This window comes from Pundamilia nyererei, unplaced genomic scaffold (assembly GCF_000239375.1).
Source record: "Pundamilia nyererei isolate P.nyererei 1_Seehausen unplaced genomic scaffold, PunNye1.0 scaffold00332, whole genome shotgun sequence".
Lineage (NCBI taxonomy): Eukaryota > Metazoa > Chordata > Actinopteri > Cichliformes > Cichlidae > Pundamilia > Pundamilia nyererei.
Window position 1 is genome coordinate 511,223 of NW_005187733.1, and position 10,617 is coordinate 521,839.

General features: G+C 40.9%; 1 protein-coding gene across 1 annotated transcript in view; it reads left to right on the forward strand.

Moving 5' to 3' along the window:
• zfand3 (zinc finger, AN1-type domain 3) overlaps positions 1 to 7,279 on the forward strand; it is a 12,089-nt gene extending 4,810 nt beyond the window's left edge. The window contains exons 2-6 of the mRNA XM_005751896.1: positions 678 to 718; positions 3,988 to 4,179; positions 6,302 to 6,367; positions 6,454 to 6,624; positions 7,077 to 7,279. Coding sequence (XP_005751953.1) covers positions 678 to 718; positions 3,988 to 4,179; positions 6,302 to 6,367; positions 6,454 to 6,624; positions 7,077 to 7,231 — 625 coding nt within the window. The 3' untranslated portion in view covers positions 7,232 to 7,279. The remainder of the gene's footprint in view (positions 1 to 677; positions 719 to 3,987; positions 4,180 to 6,301; positions 6,368 to 6,453; positions 6,625 to 7,076) is intronic.
• Positions 7,280 to 10,617: the final 3,338 nt, after the last annotated feature.

Consider the following 10,617-nt stretch of genomic DNA (forward strand, 5'->3'; position numbering starts at 1 on the left):
CGTGATTCTCATTTTATGCAAAATCGTGCAGCCCTAATTTGTAGCATAGTTTTTTCCCCTTTTTGACTACAGAAAGATCGACTGAAATCTACTCGAGTACGTAAAACCAGATGGGCGTAATTTGCCTTTAAGATGAAATGTTTGTCTCTCTGCTTGCAGCTTGCAGGAAACTAGTAATGCTGAAACAATCAAGGGAGTGACAGAAGATTCATCAGCAACAATAGCTTAACAGTGGGGAAGAATATCCCCTCTTCCAGCCATGTGCTCCTCTTGTGCAGCAACCGTCTGCTTATCAATTTTCTCCCTTTTCTTTCAGTCTTACCTCGAAGCCAAGGCCCAATTTCTAAAATCCTGAGATTAAGCCTTGGAGGAGATTATGAAAGATCATAGATTTAATGAGCTGGATATGACATAATTTTTATCTGAGATGTTGAAAAATTCAGAGTGGTATTATTCTTCCACATTTATGTTCACCTACTCTGCAGTAAATACAGGTATTAACCTGTTGGAGGAAAAGATGTTTATATATAGATGACTCCCATTAAATTCACATTTAGTAATTTGACATTGTTTCTTCTTTTACACATAAAGTTGAACTATAGATGGTTGAAATGTGTGGAAACAAACAGCAGGTCTGCGGAGGTTAAAAACTGACATTATCTCTCTTGTCTTTCCAGGTCCAGTAAAACAATGAACTTATGCTCCAAATGTTTTGCTGGTAAGTCACTTCTAAATACACAGTATTTGTCTTGTGGGGGGAAATAAACAACACTGGGTTTTCATTTGGATATCATTCAATAGCAAAGGAGGCACAGGACACAAATGGGTCCTGTTACACCTTGGGTACCTGACATCTTTCAGCAGCCAACAACATCCCTCAGTTTACTGAATGTTTGCCAACTGCGTGACTTTTCTCGAAATATAAAAGATTTAAAGTGGTGCTACTTTGCATTCTTGCTTACATGCACGAAAGTAGGAACTCTACTTGGAGAATGAGCCAGACTTCTTTGTCCGTCAGTACAAGCCAGCTGGAAGCTGTACGAAAGAGACAGAACTGATAGCTATTCTGTTGCTTCTGATGTTCACTTTGGTTGTTTTGTCTGTAAATGTGGCCACAGGACACGCGTGGTCTTTCACTCGAATGTTGTGATGTTTTGTCCAATGAAGTTGTGGCTGGCTCAATAAATGGCCTGTATTTGTATAGCGCTTTACTAGTCCCTAAGGACCCCAAAGCGCTTTACACAACCAGTCATCCACCCATTCTCACACACTGGTGATGGCAAGCTACATTGTAGCCCTGGGGCGCACTGACAGAAGCGAGGCTGCCGGACACTGGCGCCAACGGGCCCTCTGACCACCACCAGTAGTCAACGGGTGAAGTGTCTTGCCCAAGGACACAACGACCGAGACTGTCCAAGCCGGGGCTCGAACCGGCAACCTTCCGATTACAAGGTGAACTCCCAACTCTTGAGCCACGATCGCCCAATATGTTCGTTGTCAAAAAAAAAAAATTCCTTTGCCCCCACAGCAGGTACTCAAAGCCAATCGCAGTGTTGTTTCTGTGCCTCTCTGGGTTTCAGTTTGTAGTAATGGTTAAAACGATAAATGATTTAAAGTTGCATTGGTGTATAAGGCCTGTTAACTGAAAAGGCTAATTACCTATGTCATTTTTAACATCAGTTGTCTCCAGAGTTTCACCTGTGCTGTTGTTGCTTGACTACAGAGTTAACAGTCTATACTACAGAGATTCAAATCCCCATACCCATGCACGGATGGATGCATTTCAGCACCCCTGGGTGCTCCTGGGTGTGTCTTTGTCTTTGAGAGTTACTTGCAGCTGCTTACTTCTCACATATAAATGGCTGAAACTATTGGATGTTCATTTTCTCTTGGCGTGCAGAGGCATTCTCAGTGACAGCCTGACACACTGCTAGCAGCAGCTTGAGGCTAGGTGTGCCAGCAGATTTCAGTTAGGAATGTCAATAATGCTAAGAAGTCATTCTCAGAAAACGAAAGAACCCATAAAGCGCCTCACTCCAAAATGATGTATTTGCCATTTGGAGGAAAACGGTGAAAGTTAGGAGATAATTGCTTCCATAAAGGATGATGAGATTCCATAAAATCTTCTTAATTTGCTGGGAAGATGGTAGCTGTTCTCTGAGGGCAGATTCGGGAAACAGACTTATCTTTGTCTGTTTCTCTGGTTACTGCATTTACTGTTTTGCTTGGAAGCTTTCTAAAACATAGAAAGTTTCATTTTTCTCCAGCATGATAATTGCACAAGAGAAAAATGCCCAGTTAAAGTTTGAAAATGTCATTGTATGAATTAAGCTGTCCCAATGACTTCTCCAGTCTGGTTCAGGTGGATGAGGGTTGAAGGTGATCCGCAGCCCTGTCGGTGGTCATAGCAACCAGTGAGCATGGTAGACAGTGAGGACCTGAGGGCCCGGCTGTGTGTCTAGCATCACAGACAGCAGTAATGCTTAGAATAGACTTGATACACACAAGTATGGAGGCTGAGCAGAAGTGGGTTAGCCCACATGTGGAGGTAAAAGTAAAATCTAGGCTGGCCTCCCACACCTTCCCCTGCGGGGAGAGGGTGGTGGTGGAATAAAGACAAGAACCAGCTCAGGCGTGCAAGGTGATTTTTATCTTTGTCTCACTGAGTCACATTTCACTTGGTAAAGTTAACTGATAGCCACATGGTAATGGAGTTTAGAGATGGTTTGTACTTTCATTCAGGCTGGGGTTTTTTTTGTTTTTTTTTTAAGGTTAAAGTTCTATTTTATTTTATTTTTATACACACATGGTAGTCATGAAATGATCAGTCGCAGAGAGATGGAGATGGCGCATGCTGCAACCAGTGATTATTTTGATTGTTGGTTAATCTGTGAATATGCAGATTAATCAACCATAAAACAAAACAATATGCAACAGTGGTGGAAGCTGCTTATCAAAGATTACCATAGAAGGAAAATAGAGGCATAGATGGCACCAATGTTGAATGCTTTGGAAGGTATTCAGTAAATTATTGCTGATGAAAGAAAGTTTAATATGTTGTTTTTGTTGGGGTGTTTTTTTTTTTGTTTTTTGTTTTTTAAATGGTGGCAACTATTTGTTACAAATACAGCGTGGCATGTTAAAAAGCCAGAATATTAATTTGAGCACAGTTTTTACAAGATGCCTTTTAATCAGTGCACTGGGCTTTGATTGTTTTAAGTAATCGTGTAATTGACTTTTTGGGATGAAATCATTTCCTAGAGTTTTGTCTGTTTGCTGGTAATTTAATTTAGATGTTTCCATCTACAGTGTAAATGCAGATCCTTAAAGCAGCTGACCGTCAGCTGTTATTGACTTTCCTCAAATGTACTGATAAGGAAAGAGTCAGATGATTGCTGAATTCAGTGGACGCTCCATTTTCAAGTCACTGCTAAAAGTTATAGGTGTAAGAGCCATAAACACTGAGGCACTCTGGAACATGATGTTAGGGAAACTCTGCTCACAGTTATATTTACCAAACAGCCGATGCATTATAGTTTGACAGACAGGAAAAACTGGGATACCAAAGGAAATGGTCAGGCAGAAGATAATAACATATGAGAGCTCTGTCAGGGCGGAGGACTAACTCACTGTTTCACCAAATGTTTTCTTTTTTGTCTTTAGGTTGACTTGATGGTTTTAGTTTAAATATGTACCTCCCACATATCGCTGTTAAATTGCCTGATAACTCTTATACACTAATTTCGATGTATTTTTCAGCTACATGAAACCTTTTACAGATGTTATAACGGGAGATCTGGGGTGCACAGTGCCTATACCACACTCCATAAGTCTAGAGTTGTCTGTTTGACACAATGTCCTATCTCCTCTTATTTTTTTTTTTCCTGTCCCTCCCACTGTTTGTATTTTCCCTGTCCTCTTCTTTTTTTTTTTTTTTTTTTTTTTTGCATTCCTGTCTACTCCCTCACTCTCTGTCCTTGACCACAGACGTCCAAAAGAAGCAGCCAGTCGAAGACTGCACCCCCAAGCCCATCCAAAGCACCGGGAGTAGCCAATCGCCAGTTTTCAGTAGCGAGATGAGCAGTAGCAGTAGCCAATCCCTATCATTGTTGCCGCCCTCAAGCTCCGAGCAACTGTCAGCTGAAGAGCCCTTACCTGTGTTTTCCAGCACAAGGGAAGGTAAGCCTGGTCAGCCAATGACTTCACACTCACCCTGTTCTGTTTTTAAAAACTGACTTTCAGGAGAGCAAACTTTCCTAACAATGTGGAAGCAAAAGGTTAATGGTCACAGTAGACTGAAACTTTTGCTCAATTTAACGGTTAAGTCTTTCTCAAAGAATTGATGGATGCAGAGCAAGCTGTTTGTGGCAGTGATGATAGTCTGGACTGACTGTTCTTTTTCTTTGTCAAGCACAGGAAGATGCAGAACATGGCTGACACAGGAGTGCAGCACTGAAACAAAGGAACATAATGAAATATGAAGTTCATTGCAGAGCTCATAAAATCCCTCATGTAGGAATTTTCTCAACTATCGTGGACCTCAAGACTACGTTAAATGTCATTCTTTGTAGATGAAGCAGTATGATGTCTCTGTGGTTTGGAACAGTTTGTGCAGGCATAAATGCTGCTGTGCAGCCTTTTCAGTCTTTAAATAAGTACTGGATGAATCTGTCTGTGGGTTTTGCTTTTAAAACATAGAAAAGGCAGCAGTAGTAATTCTCTAGTACAAAGCGGCACATGGTACAAGGAAAACTTCAATCTCGAGTAGAAAACACAGTTCTCTGCAAAAGCCTCTGACTGTTCAGATCTGTATGACCAGATCCTATACTACATCAACCACAACATTAAAATCACCTGCCTTATGGATGTCAGCTGTTCCCTTCTAGGGGTGACCTGTAGGGACGTTAGCCAGAGCGCTTTGTTTTTGACAGTTGTGGTGATCTATAGATTTTTCTTGATCAGATGCATTTCATGCATGTTTAATCCGATCAGGTCAACACTTTAGGCTCTTCATCATGTTCTTTGAGCAGTTTCTGCTGTGTATCAGAGCTCTTTTCCTTGCTGGGGTAGATTCTGCCGTCACAGAGTATTAGAAGTGGGGAAACTGTACGTACAAGGGTGGAAAGACTATTAATAAAGATCAAGAACCAAGTTTTCCCCAGTAGATTGTTGCATTATAACAGAATAATACGTTTATTCACGTCATAGGTTAGTGGATTCAATGTTGTGGATGATTAGTGTGTCTTGGTCTATAGCAGATTGTCAACAATAATTACTTAATATAATCTATTTTGTAAATTGCTACTTTTTAAATCTTTTTTTGGACGCTTTGGGACAGAAACGAGCGTACTCTGAATGCTGGGCTCCTGCTTAAATATAAGAAAGGGGTTCAAAGTAGAGTTGCTCTTCTGCATCAAAAACGGCTAATTGAGATGTTTTGGGCCTCTGATTAGGATGTCTCCTGGAGGTCTCCTAGGTAAATGGTTTCAGACATACCCAACCAGGAGCAGATTCTCCTGGCAGAGTTGGGACATGTTGAAGTGATTATATCCCTCAGCTGTCTCAGGAACACCTCAGAGAGCTCAAGGCGGTGGCTTGAGACTACTGCTCCTATGACCCAGACTCTCATAAGCAGTAGGGAATATAGATAAATGTTGTTCTTAACGCATTTCTAAGTTGTAAAGTTATACTTGCTTTCATCTGGAGTCATGTTTCTTACCATGTGACAAACTTCAGTATTAGTTTTCCTGTTGGTCTCCAATCAAAGTCTCTCCACCAGCACATTAACTAAATTTTTACCCGCCTTTCGCTTGACTGAGTTTGCTGGTAACTGTATCTGTCTGCAGTTTGATGCTGAGGTGATGTACAGAATCGTTCCTAAACTCACTATTAAGAGCTTAAAATGCACCTTTCCATACATACATCTTTGTTTTGTATCATTTGTAAAATATTGTTTTGGTTGCTTAAAAATCAAATTTAAAAATCCTTGAAATGTTCATTTCATTTGTTTTGACATTTGATGGCTTTTGAAAAGGTCGAGCTGGTTTGGATGAAGTGAATATATGGCCTGCTGAAAAATGTTAGAACATCTATATAATAATGTAATGACTAATAGTTTAAGTATTGACATTTCAGCTTCAATTTCAAATGATGAAGTTGTTTTTATTTTAAGCATGGTACACAGTACAATCGGTACATGTGGCATTATTTTCTGGTAGGTTTTCTTTCCTCGGAGTGGATGTTAAAGGAAGGAGGTCATTCCACATCGTGTCTCACTCGCCTTTTATTCCTCCACCTGTAGGTGTGTCGTCCACAGAAACAGCCCAAGGCACACTCTGCACGCCCACAAAACGTCCACGAGAATCAGGTACCGCCTCTTCCTCTTGCCTTCTAGCGCCGCACGACCTTTGACATGTTGAGCGCTAAATCTTTAACCCTGGTGTTTGTTTCCAGCCTCGGGCTCGGAGAGCGAGGCCACACCAGAGAAACGACCACGGACAGAAGAGAAAGAAGGGAGTGGCGAAGAGGCCCGCGGGACGCCCAAGCAGAAGAACCGTCGGCGCTGCTATCGCTGCCAAACCAAACTAGAGCTGGTGCAGCAGGAACTGGGATCCTGTCGCTGTGGTCAGTATCATCTTTGAGACGCATGTCACTGTATAAGCAAAGATGGTCATCAAGCTTAAATGCTGTATTTTGGTTTGCCTGTCTTTCTCCCCCCCCCCACTGACTAGGTTCCCCTAATGATGTTTTTTATTGCATAAATAAGCACTGTAAACTCAACAGGGGGGCTGGATAATGACTGAGTTTGGCTTATGGCATTTTTGTCAAATGTTTGCATATAAATAATGTGGGAAAACTATAACTATATCAGAATCACTCACATGTACAAATTACAGGTAATGCACATTCATCCTCTTAAAATTGTATAAAGAAAATAGCACAGACCTGCTTTAGAAACGGGGAAGAGGTCTCTTTTCCTATGTTCTTGTTTAACAATAAGCTTGGCAAAGTAAAATTAAATAAAATGTGTATTGGGGTCACTTCCTGCCTCACCAGCTTCTCTGTTTGCCTCCCAGGCTACGTTTTCTGCATGCTCCACCGTCTACCCGAGCAACACGACTGTCTGTTCGACCATCTGGGCCGCGGACGTGAGGAGGCCGTCCTCAAGATGGTGAAGCTGGACCGCAAGGTGGGCCGTTCATGCCAGCGCATCGGGGAGGAGTGCTCCTGATTGGCCACAGAGTGAGCAGCCATCCAATAAAACAGGAGCTTACAAAGAGGAGGTGGTGGTAGTGGTGTTGATGGAAGGAGGTCTAGGAGAATTGACAAATGGGGTAATGGGAGGGGGCGGGTGGGAGGGGGGAGAAGAGGAGGAGGGGATGGGGTGTGGTTGTAACATCCTGCATCTGACCCAACGATTCTGGATCTGAGCTTAAGGCCACCCTGTTGAAGTCCTGGTTTCCTGCCTGGAGCGTCTGTTCGGACTCTGCTCAGGGCCAACAGGGGGCCGCCTGGTGGCTGTTCTTCAGAGCTACGTTCAGTATCGCATGTTCTCACACACACAGCCTTAACCCCACCCGTCTTCAGAGGAAGGACACCACAGAGACGGATCCAGTCAGTTGTATGTCATGCACAGTTCTTCTGTGCCTTGCCCCGGTTTTCTCCTCTTTACTCAGTCTTTTTTTTTTTTTTTGTTCTTTCTTTTCAGTACAGGAAGTGAACTGCTCTAACGCTCAGCTGAACTGATCCATTTGGATTTTTTTGAATTCTACAGAGTTAATTGTTTTATTTTGATTTTTTTTTCCCCCATTACCTGGTCGCGGATGAGGGGTCTAGCACTATCCCACGACCACTCCTCAGGTCGTCATCAAGGGGTCGAGGTATCAAACCTGTAACCCCACCTTCCTTTTTTTTTTTTTCTTTTTTTTTTTTTTTCCCCCCCTTTCTTCCACCCGTGTTTGGACCCATGCACGGCATCACTAACCAGTTGTACTCATGCATGGTTCTAGCAACAGTGTATTTGTGCAGGTTTTGAGCGTGTCATTTGGTAATGTGATGCAGTCCAAGGACGCTGCCATGGTTCAGTCCTTTTTTCTATTCTTTTTTTTTTTTTTTTTTTTCTCCCCCTCCTGTGTGGCCGTTACCTTGATTAGCTCTGTTTTTACTGCTTAACCACGGTGTCGTGGAGGACAATACAGCCGATCCCTGCCTCTGCTCACAGACTGTTGGCAAAAAGAAAAAATACAAATAAAAATAAATAAATAAAATAGACAAACACACTAAATGGACAAGAGACACTCAGATAAATCCTCTGTGTAGCAGTCCCTCTTCTCCCTTCTCCCTCCCATTTTTCAATTTACTGAGTGGTACTGTTGTTCTTGATACATAAAGGGGAAGACGACTGAATTTTTGTATTCAAATGAAGAGTTCTTCACCAAAATGCCATATATTAATTTAGAAAAACAAATATCTGAACTATAACTGAGTCTCCATAGCTTCCCACTGAGTATTTATATTACTACCTTTTTATTTTGTGGTTTGTTTGTTTTTTTTGTAGGTAGGATAAATTGGGGATTTATTTTCAGCTTTGAGATGTCTCTTTGGAATATAATTCTTAAAATATTATTTCCTTACTATTTTTATTTTTTTTAATACTGATTGTCATCCAGAACATCATTTCAGAGAGCGAGATTATTTAGTTTAAATCTGTGATAAATGTCCACCTAAAACATCAAAACTTCTAAAGTAAAAAAGGGCAAATGTTGGATGGTTTTGAAAACTCTGTTTGTCTTTTTGTCAAAGTAGCCAATTGTAAGACTTTAAGAACTGAATACACTGCTTGTGGCATTGTTTGTTTGTTTTCTTACCACAGATTCAAACTGACTCTAGTGTCTAATGAATGTTTTGGCTGCAGAAATATCATGCGAATTCTGAAATTGAGTGGTTTTCCCCTTTCCTCATACGTTTTTCTTTTTTGTCATTGCTTCCAATCCTACTCCTAATCAGCCTACTCAGTCTGACTGCTTGGACTTTGTGCTGTGCATATTGTTCAGTTACATGTTTCTTCCTCCTTATCTAAAAGGATTGTTCTACCAAAATCAATGTTTAGTTTGTGATGCTGCAGAAGTTGACGTTTTTCGTCCTTTTTTTTTTTTTTTTTTTTTTTTTTTTTTTTAAGCTCGAGGTGTGAGTGCAACAAAATAAAGACGTTGTGGTTGATTTAAAACAAATTCAGAATCTCCATTTTAAAAAAAAAAAAAAAAAAAAAAAAAAATCTGCAGCTTTATCACACGTGTGATGATGACGTGACCGTTTCAGTTTTTCAATTTGGAGAAATAGCAGCAGGTCTCTCTGAACGGCAGGAAAATTAGAAGGTGTCGTCTTTTGCAAAATAACTCCATAAAAGTTGATTTGGGTTGAAAGCCTTTAGAAAAACCACTTAACTATGCTAATCCTCACAAGTCACGGTTTGTTCTGTCCCTCATCACTCCCCACTCCTGCTGTCTTCTCCAGTGAGAACAGTGAAGGATGAAGGGTTTGTTGGCTGATTCTTATTTTACTTTTGAAAAAGTTTTTTTTTTTTTTTTTTTTGTTTTGTTTTTTTTCTTCGAGTGCTAATGAGAAATGGAAAAATCAAATTATCTTTCTGTACCTTTTAAAGGAAAAAATTTATTTAACCTTATATCAGTTTGAGTTACTTACACCCTAGCATAGAGTGACATATTTAGTTAAATGTATAAAAACACAGGAACATAATTCTGTCCTATCTTCTCATTTTAATTTTATCGTGTTCCATTTTCTGCCGAGGAAAATAAACTGGATTAGAGGATGTGATGTGTCTTTTATTGTTGGATCACTATATGTTGGTAATTATTTTTCTCCACATAAATCACCACTGATATCAGAATCCAAATTAAGAATCAAAAATTCAGTTTTAACTTGGTAATAAATTACAAACACTTACCCTGTTTTGATTTTAAAATATTTTTAAAAAATCTATATCTCACACTACCAGAATGGGAACCACAAAGAGGAAAGCCCCAACCACAAAATACCTGTAGAGGGTCAAGCAAGTCTTGAGTAGTCAGCTGAATGGGAAGTGCAAGATCCAGGTAATCAACACCTACACTCTGCTGGGATAATAAGCTGGCCAAAGGAGGAGATGGAAGCCACTGACCATGTGTGGAGGGTTTCACCCTGAGACGGTACTCCAAGCGAAATGGAGTGTCAGAACCACTGTCTAGGACGGGTGGGCAACTCCTACCCTCGAGTCCCGGTGTCCTACAGGTTTCAGATGTGTCCTTGATCAAACATGGCTGATTCAAATGGTTAAATTACCTCCTCAAAATGTCCTACAGTTCTCCAGAGGCCTGGTAACAAACATGATTCAGGTGTGTTGACCCAAGGGGATATCTAAAACCTGCAGGACACCGGCCCTCGAGGCCTGGAGTTGCCCAACCCTGGTCTAACATCCATGAGTACATCAGGAAGATGGCCACAACCGACTGAATACCTCAGGCAGCAGAAACCCAAGAAGGACGAAGACCAAGGAGAAGAATGTGTGTATATGTATATGTGTGTATATATGTGTATGTGTGTATGTATATATGTGTATGT